Raw genomic sequence first — 20,018 nt, forward strand, 5'->3', positions numbered from 1 at the left:
ATCCCTATGGTGGGGGGGATCACCCTAAACTAGCACAACAGGCAACAGTCTGGCCTAAAATCTTTCTCCCTGAAAAGTTAGATTTCTTTACTTGTAGGGGTGGTGAAGTATTTTCCAAAAAGGGTGTCCCTCACTTGCAGTGGGGAAAGTGGTACAATCCATTCTATCACCTCCAGGTTTTCCTGCCACCTTATTCAGCTGTGTGTCTGTGCTGACCAGAGTAGTGGCTTCCACTGGTTCCCTTTGAGTGTCAAGTGATGTCTCCCAGAGTCCGGCATCGAAGGCAGTAGTTTTGGGGAGGGGAGTGTTGGGGGCCAATCCCATATTCTCTGATGCTGTGAAGCTGTCACTGCCACGTGTGTCCGTCTGTATGTGCCTGTGTTTCTAAAGGCCAACGTTTCCTCATTGCCCCTGATGTGCTGCATCCTTTTTTCGGAAATGACTCCACCTTCCTTTCCCTCCTCGACTCTTGTACTAAATGGCTTAAAACAAAAACCAATTAACAAATAAAGGCAAACTGGCAGCTTGGGCCTATGACTCACTGGTTGTCCAAAGGGGATGGAATGAATCTGGGTGTGATGCTTGGGTGCTGTTCCACACTCAGCTTTGACTACTTGAAAGACTTATTGAATTTGTGCATTAAGGAATGGTTTGGGTGAACAATCCCTCCCCGTCCCCATGACATGGTGGAGATGCTCCAATGTGCTAGAGAGGAAGTATGTGCAAATGCCACTCATGACAAGGTTAGAAGATCAGGCAGCAGCATCCAGTCAGAGACACTAAGCTTCAAGGCTGCCTGTAAGTTGCATCTTCCAATTTATTTATTTTTAAATTTTATGTCCTGCTCTTCCTCCAAGGAGCCCAGAGCGGTGTTCTACATACTTGAGTTTCTCCTCACAGCAACCCTGTGAAGTAGGCTAGGCTGAGAGAGAAGTGACTGGCCCAGAGTCATCCAGCTAGTACCATGGCTGAATGAGAATTTGAACTCGGGTCTCCCCGGTCCTAGTCTAGCACTCTAACCACTACACCACACTGGCTCTCAATGGAAAGCACTTTCCAGCCAAAGTTAGCAGAGCCCCGGACCCAGCCATCCAATCTCAGGGGAAACTGCCAAACAGCATAACCTTGGCTCTGTGTGTGTGTGTGTGTGTGTGTGTGTGTGGCTGTGGCTTTTGGAGCATGCCAGTGCCTGGGCAGGACTTCTGGGTGTGCTTGGACATTGTCCCCACCTTAATGTCTAAAAAGGGCATACGTCCCCATGATTTCAATAGAATTTAGGCACCGCTTATATTTTTTGCTGGCTTCTTCCCTTTAGCACTAAGTCGAGGTGCCAGGTACTGGTTGTGGGTGCTCATTTAGGATTACGTCACCTGTTTAAGCAACGGGTAACTGACACCTAGCTTTGTGTTTTGAAGTAAAATCGTAGGCATAATGATGACTGAAGCCAAGACCAGTTCCCTTCTGCCTGGACTTCTACATACATGCAAGGGGAAAGCAATGATGGGAATGGGGTCAGTTCCTTCTCATTTTGCTAGGGCAGTGTCTGCTTTTTGGCCAGTAGGGGGCTCCATAATTCAGGAAGAAAAACAGGTGCAGCAGCCAAGTTTGATGCACAATTTGAAAGGTACTCTTCAGCATCTCTTTACACATTTTGCACAGCCCTCTCCAACATCCCATCAGTAGCAGCTCTGACCAGGTAGGCAGGTAGAAGTGAGGGAGAGAAAACATTCTTTCCCGACGTAATCATGCAATTCCCCAGCGACAGCCCACTCTCAGGCTGCCAACAGCCCAGCCCCACATACTCCCAGGCAAGCAGGTGCTTTTTTGTGGTTTTCCAAACAGTATTTATTACATGTTTTAAAAAAAAATACAAGAAGTTGCACAAAGGAATTAATTGGGAAGTTTTCTCCCTAGGAGATTCAAGCGCTGGGATAGCAGCGTTCAGGTGCTCAGCAGCAAGACCAGCCACAGACACACAGAGAGAACTGGCCGGCCTTTGAAGGTACACAGTGGTATAGCCTGATCAGAGAGAAGCCTGCAGAGGTCTCCTTAGGAGGTTGGAGGACGACTTCTGCTGCTTAGAGGAGCCAGAGAGGGCATCCATTCACCTTCGCAGGGCAGCTGGATTGTTTGGCTTCCTCACATTATAGTGTAATGGTAGATGGCTACAAGAACTACTGGACACTGGAAAAGAGGGCCTTATTACACACAATCCACAGCACCCTCCCCCCCCCAATGTATTGCTTTGTTCATCCTGCTTTTCCTCCCTCCAAGCTCAAGGCAACATGCCTTATGGAGCCCACTCACAACCACCCTGTGGTGTAGGCCAAGTTGAGAGACAGGACACAAGTCACTCTGGTGTGTTTCATGGCAGAGCAGGAATTTGAACCCAGGGCTCCCTGGTCACAGGTAAACGCTCTAGCCTGCGTGTTGACACTTCAGCCACACTTATTTTGTATAGCAACAAAAATGCCCACACTAGCACAACTTCAGCCCTCCTGCTATCGGACTACAACTCCCATTATCCCTGGCTATTGACCACTGTGGCTGGGAGTGATGGAAGCTGCTGTATGACAGCTGGAGGGCTGAAGTAATGCACCTCTGCTCTAGCCCCATTCACACATTATGTTCAACACTCGTACAATCTGCCTATACAGGAACAGATCTGTAGGCAGGTACAGCTATTCACATGTTATGTTGAATGCAAGGACAACAATACACTTCCTATCTGGATCATGCATTTCAGAGAGCCCGTACCAAGGTTCACTTTTAACATGAATGCAGGGACAAACATGTATGAGTGTACAGATATCTGAATGCAGGCACAAGGTAATATCTTAACTGCGCTTCTAGCTACTGTACAACACTGGTTCTCTACCCACCCATTTCCCCTCTCTCTTCAGGCAGGGAGATCTGCAGCTAAGACTCACCGTGAACATAAGGATGGCAAAGCCGAACCAGGAGACACCCCAGGCATAGCTGTCGACTGCATTTTTGATATGCTCAAAGCAGCCCTGTGGGAGGAAGAGTGAGACTTTCTTGAAGAGGAGGCATCGGAGGTGCTACTACTGCCTGCCCTGAACTCCCAGATGGGGAACCCAGAAGGCCTCCGTTTGGTCTGCAGAGGGAGCCAGTTCAGAAATCCAGAACTGGCTTTGCTGCAGAACTGGCTTTGCTGCAGAACTGGCTTTGCTGCAGAACTGGCTTTGCTGCAGAACTGGCTTTGCTGTAGTGAAGCCAGTTCAGAACATTTTGGAGATGCACAGAGATGCCCAGGAGTGGCAGGCAGCTTTTGGCAAGGTGCGGAAAGATCCCGATACCTTAGAGTTGATGTAGTTAATATGCCCCAGCCGGCAGCCTTCCTCATTGATGATGATGAAGTTGGGGTCACGCTTGCAGCAGTAGAAGGGCCAAGGGGCCACCACTTCAGGATACCTGCTGCGGAAGACTGAGGTGTTGTTCACCCAGTCCATGGGGTTGTTGGTACCGCAGCATTGTTGCTAGAAAGTGGAAGGGAGGGGGAAAATGATTGTACCAGTGAGCTTTTTGCAGCAGGAGGTACAGAGCCGATTTCCAACCCAACCCTCAGGGCACTTGGTTTTTACGTTAGGGTGAGCAGTGTGGAATTTCTGGTTCATCCATTCCTTGATCCAGGCCAGCTTTTGAATGGGGCTTGTATTCCAGTCCTGGCATAGAGGTGGGGCTAACAAACAGCCAGCAGCAAGAGCACTGAAAAAGCAGTCTGCACTTGCCTGTCTGTGCATAATACAATCTATTTCATGAGACTTGCACCTCTCCCTGGGGTCCCAGGTCGAGGCGGTGGCCAGAGGTGCTTTTTATCAGCTTCAGCTGTGTCCGTTTCTTGAGATAAACAACCTCAGAACCATGCTACAAATGCTGGTAACCTCCAGACTTGACTACTGCAATGTGCTCTATGTGGGGCTGCCTTTGTATGTAGTCCGGAAACTGCAATTAATACAGAATGTGGCAACCAGGTTGGTCTCCAGGTCATCTCGAAGAGACCATGTCACTCCTATACTAAGAGAGTTACACTGGCTGCTGATAAGTTTCCAGGCAAAGTAAGAGGTGCTGGTTATAATCTATAAAGCCCTAAACAGCTTAGGCCCAGGGTATCTAAGATAACGTCGTCTTCTCCATGAGGCCCATCGAGGTCATCCAGAGAGGCCCGCCTGCAGCTGCCAGCAGCTTGTCTGGTGTCTCCACAGAGGTGAGCCACCTCTGTTGCTACCCTAACACGCTGGAATGCACTCTGTTTTGAGATAAGAGCCTCTCCATCTCTGGTATTTTTTTAAAAAGTCCTTAAAGATGCATTTGTTCACCCAAGCTTTTTAATTTAATTGTGGTTTTAAATTGTTTTAAAGTTTACACTTTGGATTTGGGTTTATTTTTGTTGTTGTAAGCCGCCCAGAGATGGATGTTTGGGGCCGCATACAAATAAAATAAAATAAATACAAATAATAATAAGATATCTATAATAACAGCTACAACACTGATAATAAAATTCAGCCATCCTAGGTCCTTGGGAAGGACTCGATGTCTGGATAAAAAACAAACCAGTCAATAACACCTGTCTGTGTCAACAAGAAATAATAAATTAATATCCCTGATTCCACTCCTCTGCCTTGTCCTGGCAAGCCCCAACTCTTTCCCATGGATTCTACAAGCAGATTTCTGGTTTGTGGCATCTAGGATTGGTTTGTTTTTAAAATCCCAAGGCCCACCAAGCAGCTGAGGGGAAGGCAGAGTGCAGACTGAATTAAGAAACAAGAGGACATCAAGGACATTCTCAGGCCAGGAATGTGTTTTCAGGGCCAGAGCTGAGATGCTTGTGACAAACACTATCTCCACACCAGAAGATAGAGAAATCCTTCCTGCCCCATCGTCTTAGCATCCTCTGACCACCAGAACAAGAACCACAAGTCATGAGGTCCGTCATAAAATTCTATCCATAAGAGCTTAAAATAAGTAAATAAAATAATTTGGAGCACTGTGTACAGTTCTGGTCACCATACCTCTAAAAGGACCTTATAGAACTGGAGAAGGTGCAGAAGAAGGCAACCAAGACAATCAGGAGGCTGCCATCTACTGAGTCAGAGCCTTGGTCCATCGAGCTCAGTATTGTCTACACAGACTGGCAGCAGCTTTCCCAAGCCTGCAGGCAGAAGCCTCTCTCAGCCATATCTTGCAGATGCCAGGGAGGGAACTTGGAACCTAGACGCTCTTCCCAGAGCAGCTCCATCCCCTGAGGGGAATATCTTACAGCGCTCACACTTCTAGTCCCCCATTCATATGCAACCAGGGCAGACCCTGCTTAGCAAAGGGGACAAGTCATGCTTGCTACCCCAAGACCAGCTCTCCTCCCTCAGACCACCTTCCTGACGAGGTAAGGCTACAACACCTGGGGCCTTTTAGTTTAGAAAAAAGGTGGCTGAGGGGTGCCATGATGGAGCTCTATAAAATGATGCATGGTGTGCAGAGAGTGGGTAGGTGAATTCTTTCTCCCTCTCACATGACCCTAGAACCAGGGGTAATCCCATGAAACTGACTGCCAAGAAATTTAGGACCCACAAAAAGTACTTTTTAACATAACACTTAATCAACTTATGGAATCCTCTGACACACGACGTGGTGACATCCATCAGCCTGGATGGCATTAAGAAGGGTTTAGATTCATGGAGGTCAGGTCTATCAATGGAGGCTATCAATGGCCACTAGTCAGAGGGCTATAGGCCACCTCCAGCCTCAGAGGCCTCTGAATACCAGTTGCAGGGGAGCAAGAGCAGGAGAGAGGGCATGCCCTCACCTCTTGCCTGTGGGCTACTCAGATGCATCTGGTGGGCCACTGCGTGAGACAGGATGCTGGACTAGATAGGTCTTGGGCCTGATCCAGCAGGGCTGTGCCTATGTTCTTAAACTAACAACTGCTTTCTCCTTTTTGTAGCATTTTTGAGTTGGAAGGGGCCTTGGGAGGTCTTCTAGTCAGCCCCTGGCTCAGTGCAGGAAATTGCTACTGCATTCCTAACAGATGTGAAAAAAGTGAAGGAGTGTCCATTCTTGCATGATACTGTTAGAATTCCTACGAATGTCTGGCTTCAGTCCACTTCCCTGCGACTGCAACCCACTGGTTCTAGTCCTGCCCCAAGGAGCATCAGAGAGCAAGTATGCTCTTTCTTATATGCGACAGCCTTTCAGATACTTGAAGATGGTGATCATATCCCCTGATAATCTTCTCTTCTCCTGGGTTCTTTCCAGATGGCACCTTGAAATTGCTTTACTACGTCTAGGCTTGCTGTCCGTTCATAAGATTGGGATTTTGACACAGTCTTGCATATGGGAACTGCAGGGTGCCGTTCGTATAGCCACAGCCTGTTTCGGATCTTATCTTGACACATGCGTCGTGAAATAGTACCTGGGTGCTTTTCAGGTTAGCAGCTCAACAGTCGCAAAATATTCAGGCAAATCACATTCAAAGCGTAAATATTAAAGCACCCAGCAGGGGGAGCAGTCTCTCGAAAACTAACAACCCGAAAAACCAGCAACTTATTTACGCCAGATATACAATGTTGTAGCACTATATTGCAGTGATTTAATTTGAAACAAGGCATTGGAAATATGAACAGCACCCTTCTGTCCGCATAGGGACTGCAGTGTCACAACACAGGAAGTGTGGAAGCACATTTCCGAGATACACCATGACCCCGCTGCAAGGTCTAATCTGGAAAGCACCCTGGTTTTCGGAGTTTTGAGAACAGTTTGCAGGCTTGCTGTGCTTACTCAGAGGCAAATGGTTTAGTTCAATGGGCTTCCTCCTAGGTAAGAGTGCGAAGGATCGCCGCTGTAGAAGTATGGCTTGCTTTTGGAGGATTTGTGTGTGTGTGCACAAATCCGCTGCCCTTGCGCAAATTCGTCGGGGGAAGGGGGCAAGGGAAAGCTGTCAGTTACCCACCCCTCCTCCTCCTCCTCCTCTTCTTCAGGAAAGTGGGAGAACCAGGAGCGGAGGCGGGCAGCGTGTTGCTTCTTCTCCCCCGCCTCAAAGCCTCAGCAAGGGAGGAAGTGGTGTAAAATCCCAAAGCAGCTAACTCTAACTGGCTTCAAAATATTAGGGCTAGCTGTCGGATTTTACCGCACTTCCTCCCGCGTAGTCTGGAAAGTACCCAGGCTACGACACTGACTAAGCTTCTTCAACCGTTCCTTCTAGGACTTGGTTTCCACCCCCTCACCATCTTTGTTGCTCTCCTCTGAACTCTTCGCGTTGATCAATGCCTTTAAAATTCTCCCCAAACATCCAGATCTTTGCAAGATCTGGTAAGATGATGTGGTGCCCACTTCGACACAACAGTCTTTCCAGGGAGGTCTGACCAGACTTTCTCGTTGTACAAGTTAAGCGATTAGACATGTGGGTGGTTAGGCACGCTCTCCAAATGCAAGCTAAACTTTCGGCTAGGTGTGGTCCATGGACAGGCCATGATCAACCCACAAAGCTGGGTCCACAAGCCCCTCGAGAATCAAGTTTTTCCATGGCTTTAGCCCACAGATTCATCCTTAGCAATTCACTTCCAAGAATTACGAATGGGACAGATATGCTGCTCAAATACACGGGCTATGCACCCTCCAGCCATGATGTGACAGAGCTGGGCCTACAATAAGATCAGTTTTAACAGTCTGTACAGCAAAGCTGGCCAATCCCACTCAGCTGAATGAATACGACGGATATTTTCAGTTCACATAGATATAAATTTTAAAAAATGGCTCCCTGTCCCCAAAGGGCTCACAATCTAAAAAAAGAAACATAAGATTGACACCAGCAACAGCCACTGGAGGGATGCTGTGCTGGGGATGGACAGGGCCAGTTGCTCTCCCCCTGCTCAATCAAGAGAATCACCACTTTAAAAAGCTGCCTCTTTGCTCAGTTAGCAGAGACAAGGGCGCATTACCTCCATCATGAAGCGGTCCCACATACGGGTGAGCTCCCGGCCTTGGTATGTGTCTGCAGAGTAATAGGTCAACATCTGTTTCGTTATTAACTTGGAATTTGAAGATATCTGGGGTGGGGGAAGAGAGAGAACAAAATGTTGATTGGCCACATTCTCCCCAAACATTCAGATCTTTGCAAGACCTTTGGATGTTGAGAGTTCTGCTGCTGAAAGATCCAGGCTGTGTAAATATATGCAAGTTTACTTTGCATGATTTATTCCAAGCATACAATTTCCAGGTGGTTGGTTTTAATTAAGCCAAGAACACCAGCCCTGCCTCCCATCCAGCTATGATGGAACATAGGAAGCTGCCATATACTGAGTCAGACCATTGGTCTATCTAGCTCAGTATTGCCTACACAGACTGGCAGTGGCTTCTCCCAGGCTGCAGGCAGGAGTCTCTCTCAGCCCTATCTTGGAGAAGCCAGAGAGGAAACTTGGAACGTTCTGCTCTTCCCAGAGCAGCTCCATCCCCTGAGGGGAATCTCTTACAGTGCTCACACTTCTAGTCTCCCATTCATATGCAACCAGGGTGGACCCTGCTTAGCTAAGGGGACAAGTCATGCTTGCTACTACAAGACCAGCTATTCCCTCTGGAGATGGGATTGGAAAATGATGGAAATCCAGCGTGTTTCTGGGCTGTATTAGTTCTCCAGAATGAGATAAGCTGATAAAGTGATCTCATGTCTTAGGAACATTTTCTATATGCATTGCAAACCTTTCACTTTAAGCAGCAGAGACCTTTGGTCTTCAGGGGAGTAGCCTGACTAACATATCTAAAAAAGTAGATACCCAAATCATTTTTCTGCAAGATTCCTACCTCTCACCACCAAGATCATCAGAGGAGGTCTGTCACAGTAGCTGACCCTAGACGGTGGAATACACTCCCCACGGGAAGAAGAGATCTAACTGCCCTGGAGGCTCTCAAGACCTATTTTTTAAGCCTGGCTTTCAACAGCATTCTACTGGGCAGTTCCAGGGCCCTTTCACTCCGAAACCAAGTTGAAGCCTCCCCGTACTTACGAAGTCACGGTGTGTGTAAGATGTGATGCAAGACGCACACTCGAACAAGTAGACAACGATGATCAGGACCAGATACTGAGGATACAGAAAGCAGAGAGTGAGATTGAGCCTATCCGGGCGACAGCAAGCCAACATTCCCTTCTCGGCTCAAAAACACACGGCTGGAGATTGTCGAGAAGGACCTACGAATATTTATAGACCTCTTTTCAACAAAAAGGGCCCAAAGTGGCTTACGTCAACATAAATAAATAAAATGGCTCCCTGTCCCGAAAGGGCTCACAATCTAAAAAAAGAAACCCAAGAGAGACACCAGCAACAGCCACTGGAGGGATGCTGTGCTGGCGATGGAGTTAGCTTATGGAATAAGTTAGCTTATGGAACGTACTACCAAAGCCTCCAGAGATGTTTCACGAGCTTAGATGGCTCTAAAAAGGGATCTGAGCAATTCGCAGAGGAGAGGGCCGTTAGTCCTGACGGTTACATGGGATCGTTATGTTCAGCGAGGCTGTCTGTAGTGGATAATAACCACTTGCTGAGGAGCAAAAATGGAAAAGAGTGATTCCTTCCAGGAAGTCCCCAGGCAAGACTAGAAGGCATCTGCTTGGCCATTGTGGGAAGCAGGATGCTGGACCTTTGGCCCGATCCAGCAACGCTCTTCTTAGGTCCTTGTCAAAACAGATTTTTAAGGAATGCCCCCCCGCCCCCCAAAAACACCTGTTATACTTGAGGAAACAATGGACACACCACAAACAGCAGGCCTCCTTTCCAAATGGACCTTTCCAAATGGCATGTGAAGAGTGGTGCTCCTTGTGAAGTTTTCAGGCGTCAGGTTGGCCCCAAAGTACTGCTCTGATGGCAACAGCAGGTTGCATTTTGCCACCCTGCTGCTGCCCTACTATTCTGCCGCCCGAGGCAACAGCCTTTCCTTGCCTCATGAAAAGCCTGCCCCGGTTTAATTGCTATGTGTTTATCCTGCCTTTTAAAGAGGACAATTTTCCACATCAAAGCTGTTCTCATCTACCCCAGTGGCAGTGAGGGAGTAGTGGTAGGTTCCAGTTTAAAGGTAGATTTCGTTAGCATTGAGAAAAGTCCATGGATGACATATTAGATGGACGTACCATTGTGCAACAACTTTGCATACATGCACACTGCATAAGTGTTACGTAAAAGCAAGCCCACTGGAAGCTATAGGCTTGCTCTCATGTAACATTTGCACAAATCTTGCATGTGCACAACTTGCATGCCTGCAAAGTTACAAGACTGATGTACCATTGCACAGTATGTCCGCCCGTGCCTCCTCCCTTTACTCACCAGCAATACCATGAGGCGGTTGCCACGCACAAGGCTGATGATCCCAAAGATACAGACACAGAAGAAGGAAAACCCAGTGAAAATGGAGATCCAGGCACCTGCGTAGACATCATCTTTGCCTGTCACCCCCATGATGGGGTACACTTTATATGGATCAGCCGTTACCCAGATGGATTCAGCGTAAAGTGCCAGGCCGGCAAGCTGCATGAAGATTGAGAAATCGTTAGCAGGACTATGGTGAACCAGGATGCTCCAACCGATCACATGTGTCCCCCCCCCCCAGATTCTAGGGCAAAATCCTAGTCCAGGGTTTCTTAACCTTGGGCCCCCAGATGTTGTTGGACTACAACTCCCAGAATCCCCAGCCACAAAGGCCATGTCTGGGGATCCTGGGAGTTGTAGTCCAACAACATCTGGGGGCCCAAGGTTAAGAAACCTTGCCCAAGTCCCATCTCGTTGCTTCAGTCCACGGCTCAGCATTCTCACCATAATAATGACGTTGGCCATTACCAACAGCGTCACAAGTAATGGGGATCCTTTCTCTGCCATATTTCCCAGCAATGGCTCCTCTCCAGTTGCTCAGATTCTGCAGAGAAAGGGGGAAAAGACAAAGACAACAAGGGAATCAATTTGACTGCAACAGAGTAGACTCATCCCACTAGCAAGGAGAGTCTGGGATTAAGGCAGCTTAATCCTACACCAGGGATTCTCAACGTTGGGTTCCCAGAGGGTTAAGGCAGCTTAATCCTATACGAATCCCAGTCACTCTAGGACAGGGCTGCTCAACTTCAGCCCTCCTGCAGATGTTGGCCTTCAACTCCCATAATCCCTGGCTATTGGCCACTGTGGCTGGGAATTATGGGAGCTGTAGTCCAAAAACAACTCAGGGAGGCCCTAGGTTGAGCTGGCCTGCTCTAGGAACATAGGAAGCTGCCATATACCAAGTCAGACCATTGGTCCATTTAGCTCAGTATTGTCTACACAGACTGGCATCGGCTTCTCCAAGACTGCAGGGAGGAGTGTCTCTCAGCCCTATCTGGAGATGCCAGGGAGGGAACCTGGATGCTGTTCCCAGAGTGGCCCCATCCTCTAACGGGAATATCTTACAGTGCTCACAGGTAGTCTCCCATTCAAATGCAAACCAGGACAGATCCTGCTTAGCAAAGGGGACAATTCATACTTGCTATGGCAAGACCAGCTCTCCAACCCCCTATTGAGACAGCTGGCCATGTGCTTCTGTATTGTTCCTTTTATCTCGAGCTGCATTCCAAATATATTGCTCCTCTCGTTCTTAGATCCCTTGATAATTTGGATGGACTTATATAAACTTATTTCTTTCTGATAAATACACCGATGCCTCACACATGGTCACCAAATAGTACGGCTGCGATTAAGATCTGAATGTGGTGTATCAGAAACGGTCAATTTTAATCATTTTTCACCCACCCTTTCCCTCCTTTTTTATTTTGTTTTACCCAAAACTATTTTATCTCCATTTTTATGTAATAGATTACACATGTGTATATACATTTGTAGCAATATTTGCCTTTAAGGTTCCTTTTGTTTGATCTGGATTGTATATTTGATTCAAGATAGCAATAAAATTGAATGCTTTCTACCACAAGACCAGCTCTCCCTTTTAAATCAGCTCTGAAGGGTGTAAAAAACATTCATTCAAGACAATCTGATCAATACTTCACCAGCACCCAATCAACATGCTGAGATACAGAAGATCAGCTGGTAACTCCTTGCTCCAAAGCCCACCTTCCACTAAAGTCACATCATAGGAATATATATATATATATCTATATATATATCTATCTATCTATATATATATATATATATGCACACGTTTATATCCCGCTCTTCCTCCGAGCAGTGTACATGGTTATTTTTATCCTCACAACAACCCTGTGGCTTAGGTTAGGATGAGAGATACATGGCTGGCCCAGAGTCACCCAGTGAGTTTCATGGTTGAATGGGGATTCGAACTCGGGCCTTCCGGTCCTAGTCCAGCACTAACTACTACGCTATGCTGGCTCACATATTCCTTATAACAGGGCATTGGCGAGATATAGGAAGCTGCCTATGTTACTCTCGGGAGAATGTGTGGTATGAGATACTTGTAAAAGTGGAAACGATCCTAAACCCATCGATAAGGCAGGGTACACAAAGAAACAAAGAGTGCTGTTGACAATAAAGAGGCTGTGGAAGTCGCTCGATGAGCAGGGGAGTGCTTGTCCCAGGCTTTGCTTTGTGTCCAGTTCGTTCCAACAAGAGCAGGTCTAGCTGGTCAGGTTGGGCACACTTACAGGACAGCATTGCAGGGATTCCTCGGAGTCCAGATTGCAGCTTTGGTGAGAGAGGTGCAGGAAAGGAAGGTGGGCCACATCTCAAACCTGTCCTGCGAGGGACACGTGGCATGTGGTGCAATCCCAGGTTCTAGAGGTCACCAGCTTCCTTCGAGCTCTCCCTGCTAACTGTGAGCAAAGGGGCGATTTGCTTTATTGAGCAGGGGGAGAGCAACTGGCCCTATCCATCCCCAGCACAGCATCGCTTCAGTGGCTGTTGCTGGTGTATATATCTTGTGTATGGTGGTTTTTTGTTTGTTTGTTTTAAGATGGTGAGCCTTTTGGAGACAGGAATCATTTCATTTATTTATATCTATGTAAACCGCTTGGGGGGATTTGGTTGAAAAGCGGTATATAAATATTTGTAGTATTCGTATTCCTTATCATATGGCATTGAAGAGTTGGGCAGCTCCAAGTCAACAAATGAGATTGGAATGTGGGGGGATTTAGTGGCTCGAGACACGTTGCTGTCCTTCCCATTAGGGTGGCCATACGTCCTTATAGAGGACAGTTCTCTTTTTTGGGACCACATCATAGGAACAGAGGAAGCTGCTTTATACTGAGTCAGAGTATTGGTCCATCTACTCAGTATTGTCCTCACAGACTGGCAGCGGCTTCTTCAAGGTTCGAGGCAGGAGTCTCTCCCAGCCCTACCTGGAGAGGCTGCCAGGGATCAAACCCGGGACTTTCTGAGTGCAAAGCAGGTCTCTACCACTGAGCTATGGCCCTATCCTTTTTTAAAAACCAGGTCCTCTTTTTCTAGCAATGTGGACCTGGCCACCCTACTGGTACTCAAGTCAGGGAACTCATCTAATTCAACCTAATTTGTCCGGGTTTCTGCTTTGCCCAGGATCAGAGCAGGTTTTTAAAAAAATCTCTTTTTCTTTCTCTGTCTTTTCCCTTTTATTCAGCTTTTCTGAAGATGGACAGGGTGGGGGGAATAGAAAGACATTTGATAATTTGATGCCTATGTGTTGCCATTGGAAAAGTTTGGGCTCTTACATGTTACTTTATCTGTGCATCTATATGTAGAAATCTACACATGCAGATTTTATGCAAATCTGTATTTCCATCCCCTACTTTTTGGTCATTCACATCCACTCTTTTGGCAATGAGGACCTGGCCTTCCTGCTTCCTAGGGGTCTCTCCTGGGCATTAGCCCAGGCTTTGAGCCATCAAACACATAACATTAAGCACAGGGGGGTTTAGCATGCTCATCTTTATACCATGAAGAGCAGTCCTATTTTCAGGGATGGCCTTTCATGAGGCAATGGCCTCAGGCAGTGGATTATTGAGGTGCCAGCAAGGTGTGTCCCCCCATTTCTGCCATTGGAGTAGCTCTTCAGGATTGATCCAACCCTTGCAAGGAGATAAATGGAGAGAAGCGCAAGGAGAAAAGAGCAGGCTGCCGGGCAACATTTCCCTCTGCCTTGTCCCTGCACCACTTTCAAAGCTCGCCCAGATCAGGTTGGCGAGGCAGCATTTGACTCCTCGTCTCAGGCACTACAACGCCCTTGGGTTGCCCCTGCAGACCGGGAGCTGCTGGAAGTCAGATCAGCTCCTTGCCAAGGGGAGATTTTCCCTCCCGCGTAATAGAAGTGGGGAGTGCAGGGCATGATCCGGATCAGGTCCATTTCAGAAGGGAGATGGATTTGGATCAGGTCCATGGCAGGATAGAGGGTTAAAGCCCCTCCCCTTATCATGACCCAGAACTGTGGGTCCTGATCTGGACGCCAATTATTATTATTTATTCAATTTCTATACCGCCCTTTAAAAATGGCTCTATTTATTGCTAAATAAACCAGTACACTAGCCCCAGTCGTGTGCATTAGAGTAATGGCTACTTGATTGAAGGATAATTGGACCCTGTACCAATCCCGGCAGATGGGTACAGAGCTGTGGCAGAGACAGGGAGAACACAAAGTTTTTCACACCTGGCTTTTAGTTTGCATCTCCTCCGGAATGGAGGATGTGCACATATTGGCCAAATCTACTCTGAAGTCCCTGCGAGCTATAAGGGAGCACTTAACACACAATTCAGGTTTTTCAGCACATGTTAGAGTATAGCTTGATTTATATCCAGGATTAAAAAAAAAATCCACTTTTTGCATCAATTTTTGGGGGGCGACTTCTCACAGTAAAGCCTCGCAGAAAACCAATGGTAAAGGCTGCTGTCTGGGAAAGCTCTTGGAAGTCCTAGTCCCAAACCAGAAGAAGCTTCCAAACAACCCAAGAGGCTGCTAAAGACACCCAACAATTGTTAGGACGACTCAGCAATCCCAAAGAACAGTATTGGCAATTCCTCCACCCAGTACCAGATGTAGGCACCAGGTTAATCAGCTACAGCTTAGGGTCTCACATTATTAGTGGCCTCTGAATAATAAATGGATAAGTTGGCAATACTATGCACACACTGGCTCTAAGCAATTCTTCCACCAAGACCTCTTTATTACGCAAAGATAAAATATTATTATTATTATTATTATTAAAACTTTTATACCGCCCTTCCAAAAGGCTCAGGGTGGTTTACATTAAAACACCTTAAAATCAGTTAATAATTAAAATAAAAATTATAAAACATAACAATAATTAACAATTAAAAACATCATAAAACTACAATTAAACAATCAAACAATTTAAAAACAAATTTTTAAAAAGCGGAGAAAGCCTGGCTGAAGAGATGTGTTTTCAGGTGTTTTCTGAAAATTGCAAGAGATGGGGAGGATCGTATCTCAGCAGGGAGTGCATTCCACAATCTCGGGGCAGCAGCTGAAAAGGCCCGTCTCTGTGTAGCCACCAAACGAGTTGGTGGCAACTGGAGACGGACCTCCTCAAGTGACCTCAGTGGCCGGTGGGGCTCATAGCGAAGAAGACGCTCTCTTAGATACCCGGGGCCTAAGCCGTTTAGGGCTTTATAAGTAATAACTAGCACTTTGTATTTTGCCCGGAAACCTACTGGCAGCCAGTGTAACTCCATCAACAAAGGAGTAATGTGGTCTCTCCGAGATGACCCAGAGACCAACCTGGCTGCCGCATTCTGGACCAACTGAAGTTTCCGGGCTACGTACAAAGGAAGCCCCACGTAGAGCGCATTACAGAAGTCCAGTCTGGAGGTTACCAACAAATGTGCCACTGTTTTGAGGTCACTGATCTCGAGAAACGGGCGCAGCTGGCGTATCAGCCGAAGCTGATAGAAGGCACTCCTGGCCACCGCCTCAGCCTGAGAAACCAAGGAGAGACGTTGATCCAGAAGTACTCCCAGACAGCGAACCTGTTCCTTTTGGGGAAGTGTGACCCCGTCTAGAACAGGCAGATCAAAATCGTCTCTAGAGTTCTGACCCCACACAATAAGTACCTCCGTCTTATCTGGATTCAGCTTCAGTTTATTCTCCCTCATCCAGCCCATTACTGCTTCCAGGCAGGCATTTAGGGAGGATATGCCAACTCCTGAAGAAGTTGACATGGAGAAGTAGATCTGGGTGTCATCAGCATACTGGTAACACCCAGCTCCAAATCCCCTGATGATCTCTCCCAGCGGTTTCATGTAGATGTTAAAAAGCATTGGAGAGAGTATGGAGCCTTGAGGAACACCATACCTAAGCTCAGATTTTGAAGAGCAACAATCTCCAATCGACACCATCTGGAATCTGTCCGAGAGGTAGGAGCGGAACCACTGAAAAACAATGCCTCCCACCCCCAACCCCCTCAGACGTTCCAGAAGGATACTATGGTCGATAGTATCGAAAGCCGCCGAGAGATCCAAGAGGACCAGATGTTCAAATACCAAGAGGACCAAGAGGTCCTACCAAGAGGACCAGATGATCCAAATACCAGATGTTACAAGTTAAAAACTAAACAAAACTGGTTTCAATGTAAAAACACCACTGTCGGTTGCTTCATGACGATGGTGTTTTTACGCTGAAACTGGTTTTAACCTGTCCCCTCTGGTATGTTATCTTTGTGTAAGAAAGAGGTCCTGGTGGAAGAACTGCTCTGAATGATAATAATTGTAAGAGACTCAATTTCAAGTTTCACATAATACATTTGCACTGAAAAGTATTCCTAATGCAAACCGGCTTGTTGGAAGAGATTTGTTTTTGTTAGATTACTAGTTTTTTGTTGCACCTTTGCCAAGTAAAAATAAAGCTTTAATGATAATTCTGGGGGCGGGTGGGCTTTGACATACCTTAGGGCTGGGATAGGGACCCTTGACTCTCCAGCTGTTGTTGACCTACAACTCCCATCATTCCCAGCCCCAATAAATTATAGCTAGGAATGATGGGAGTTGTAGTTCAACAACAGCTGGAGAAAGAGGAAAGGCTGCCTAGCCTACCCTTGCCTAAGGGCCTCAATTTGTCACAAGCCGGCCCCTTCCTCCACTGTTAAATACATTATGAATCAAGGTACAGGGATACAGAGTTAGCTCCAATTCAAGTCCAGCCCAACTCTGCTGATGCATCCAAAAATAATAATCATCTAATTCTATAAAGGAGGAAGCCCAGCCCCTTGCAGTGAAGCAGAGCTGTAATCCCTACCACAGAAAATTTTAAGCTTTTTTAAATCCCAGAGGCTCAGGTTATTAGCAGAAGCAACGCTAAGAAGACCTTGAGTCCAAGATATGTCATTTGTGACTGCGAGCGACAAAAATAGGGAGGCAGCTATTCTGGAATTATAATATACCCTTTAATTGAATTTAGCTTTTCTAGTCCATATACAGCATAGGAAACGCAAAGCCAGGCTGAAGGGTCACTTGTGAAACGGGCCTCGCACTGGAACGTCCGCAGCTGTTTTCTACCGAGTCAGGACACTGGTCCATCTAGCTCAGTATTACCTGCTCTGACTGGCAGCAGCTTCTCCAAGGACAAGAGTCTTTCCCAGCCCTTTTTGGACATGGTGAGTCAGAAGCCCACAAGCATTAAGGCAATCATTAGGTCATTCTGCCCTGCTGCTCTCCCTCAAAAACTGGAGGTATACTTCTCTGAAACACAGAACTTCCACATTACACCATCACTAATGGCCAATTTGCAACCTTGCAAAAGGCATCTCAGATGATCATGGCCATCACAAGAACCCATAGCAGCCAATTCTATATGTTAGGAGTTCTCAAACTTGGTTCCCCAGATGTCATTGGACAACAGTTCCTAGCATCCCTTGTCACAACAAGCAAGGTCTTCCATTTTATTGAATGATCCTAAATTCTCATAAGAGAGAACGAGCCACTTTTTCTGCACCATGCATCATTTTACAAACTTCTATCTTGCTTGCAAACCACTTAGGTCACCCCGCCCTCTGCTAAAATAAGGAACTTCAAAAAGCTTTTGCTTTTCCTCAAAGGAAAACATGCACCAACAGCCCCTGATCATTTCCGTTGCTTTTCTTCATCTTTCTTCCAGCTCTCCAGTGCAGTTTCTTTTTTCCTTTCTTTGAGATGAAGCAACCAACACCCACAATTTAGAGTCACATCATAGGGCATGATTTCTACACAGGTCCTTGTGTTCAAGGCAATCCTTTCCAAATTAACTCCCAGGAGAACTAATCACACACACCTGCCATTTCTCCAACCAGCCTCACACAGCCTTCTCATCCACCTTGGGTATAACAATCCACACATATCAGCAATTTATGCCAGTTTCAGCATCAAAGTCTCACTCATAGAATCCTGGAAACTGTGGTCTACCAGGGAACTAAACATTCCATGCCAGAGAACCGTAGCCTAATCTCTGAACTACATTTCCCAGGTTTCCCTGGGGGAGGACAAAGAATTCTTCAATCAATTGGTTTGCAACATAGATTAACTCCTTGAGAAGGGCTGGTGGATACTGAAGGCATGAAGCAGAACAGAGTGAAAGCAACCAATGTTTTGCTTTGCTTTGCTTAAGACAGCTTATGTGTACAAAGCTAAGAGTATTAGAAGCATACAAGGAAAATCCCTTGGGTCCTTTCTGGAATTCATTGTTAGGAAGCATATACAGGTGAGAGAAATCTGTTACGGGTTTTGAGCAGCAGCTCTGAAAAGCAATCATTCCCCATTAGAGGGAAAGGAAAGGCTCTTACCCCTGGACTTCAGAGACAAAGTCCAGGGCCTCCACACACCCTGGGGCCCCCAAATCCACCGAATCCCAAATCTGTCCTGGGTGGTGTGGTTTGTGCCCTCAAGAACCTACGTGTTAAAAAAAAGGTGCTTAAATTGCAGCAGGTGGGCCCATAAAGGCCTTTGAGTCCAGGCTCCAAAATTACCTAGGTGCCCCTCTGTTCCCCATCCCAAAGGGAGCCCCCACTACTCACCTGTTAGCTTCACCCAAGCCACCTGCAACCTGTTCTGCCAGGTGCATGTGTCTCGGGGCTGCCCTTTATAGATAGTTACCCAAGCAAGGGGGCAATTGGGCTAGAAAACTGGACTGGATTTTCAGGATCGGAGTCCAGAAGGACCAGCAGGGAAGGGGTGGGTCTCCTTCTGCTATCTCTCAGTCCACGAGGTCATGCCCCACCCTGGAATGGGTTGACTGATCAGAGGCAAGACTATTTTAGCATAGCGGGAAGTAGATGGTTAACTGGGGACAGGAATTTCTCCTGCAGGGTTTCTTCCGAAGCCTGGAGAGAGGAGAGGTTCCGTCTGTTGGCCATTGGCCAACCTTATAAATTGACTGGCAGCTATGCACCGAAAATACACTCCCTGCCCAAGCATCATTCTCTGGGCCTGGTAGAAATTAATAGCACAGACTCCCTGCCTGCACCCTGACAACTTTGTTTTGAAAAATTGCAGACTTGGTTCTTCGGGTACTGTTTAAGCACGTTGAGTTGCCTGGCTTGGATTTATATGTAATATGGCTTGCATGAATCTTAATTATACATGATGGTATATTTCAGGGCATGCAGAAAGCCCTTTACATACTGTTCCCTATTCCTGGGATCTCATGTCAATCTGCCTATGGATGCTGGAGTCTAAGCAGGGATTTTCAACGTTGGGTTCCCAGATGTTATTGGACTTCAACTCCCATAATCCCCAGCCCCAGTGGCCTTTGGTTGGGGATGATGGGATTTGAAGTCCAATAACAACTGGGGCCCCAACGTTGAGAATCCCTGGTTTAGAGACCCGTCACTCACAATTGTATCTGCAACCCAAACTCCCTTTCTTCCTGGGGCTTCAGGGTCCCTGATGATTTTGGAGTTTGTCCCTGCCTACGGCTAGACCAAATGTGGGCAAGCTCCCCTCCATCTGTTGTTGAACTAAAACTCCCCTGTTCCCCAGCCGCACTGCTAAGCTAGATCTTATCTGCTCCTCTTGTCTGGACATAGGAAATACCAGCAGGAACTCAGGGAGTGGTGATTCTTGAGAGGG

General features: G+C 46.9%; 1 protein-coding gene across 4 annotated transcripts; it reads right to left on the bottom strand.

The window, feature by feature from the left end:
- Positions 1–1,820: 1,820 nt before the first annotated feature.
- UPK1A (uroplakin 1A) lies at positions 1,821–19,241 on the bottom strand. 4 transcript variants are annotated; one of them, XM_053266768.1, is made up of 8 exons: positions 18,965–19,241; positions 10,815–10,914; positions 10,329–10,529; positions 9,018–9,092; positions 7,956–8,063; positions 3,321–3,500; positions 2,931–3,014; positions 1,821–2,184 (listed from the first exon to the last, which is right to left on the bottom strand). In XM_053266768.1, exons 2-8 carry the CDS (start codon positions 10,875–10,877, stop codon positions 2,140–2,142), a joined length of 756 nt encoding a protein of 251 aa, XP_053122743.1. In that variant the 5' UTR covers positions 10,878–10,914; positions 18,965–19,241; the 3' UTR covers positions 1,821–2,139. The 4 variants fall into 4 exon arrangements, with proteins under 4 accessions (XP_053122743.1, XP_053122745.1, XP_053122744.1 ...); XM_053266770.1 differs by lacking the exon at positions 18,965–19,241 and adding an exon at positions 18,226–18,371; XM_053266769.1 differs by lacking the exon at positions 18,965–19,241 and adding an exon at positions 18,030–18,170.
- Between the last annotated feature and the right edge of the window lie 777 nt (positions 19,242–20,018).

This window comes from Hemicordylus capensis, chromosome 7 (assembly GCF_027244095.1).
Source record: "Hemicordylus capensis ecotype Gifberg chromosome 7, rHemCap1.1.pri, whole genome shotgun sequence".
Taxonomy (NCBI): domain Eukaryota; kingdom Metazoa; phylum Chordata; class Lepidosauria; order Squamata; family Cordylidae; genus Hemicordylus; species Hemicordylus capensis.

What these genes read in the sequence shown, in the direction of transcription:
- UPK1A (XM_053266768.1), bottom strand. Translation starts at nt 10,877, where the DNA reads ATGGCAGAGAAAGGATCCCCATTACTTGTGACGCTGTTGGTAATGGCC. An exon ending in TGGCCAACGTCATTATTATG is followed by an intron (nt 10,530 to 10,814) that starts GTGAGAATGCTG and finishes ATCTTCATGCAG; the next exon opens with CTTGCCGGCCTGGCACTTTA. An exon ending in TTAACTACATCAACTCTAAG is followed by an intron (nt 3,015 to 3,320) that starts GTATCGGGATCT and finishes TTCCTCCCACAG; the next exon opens with GGCTGCTTTGAGCATATCAA.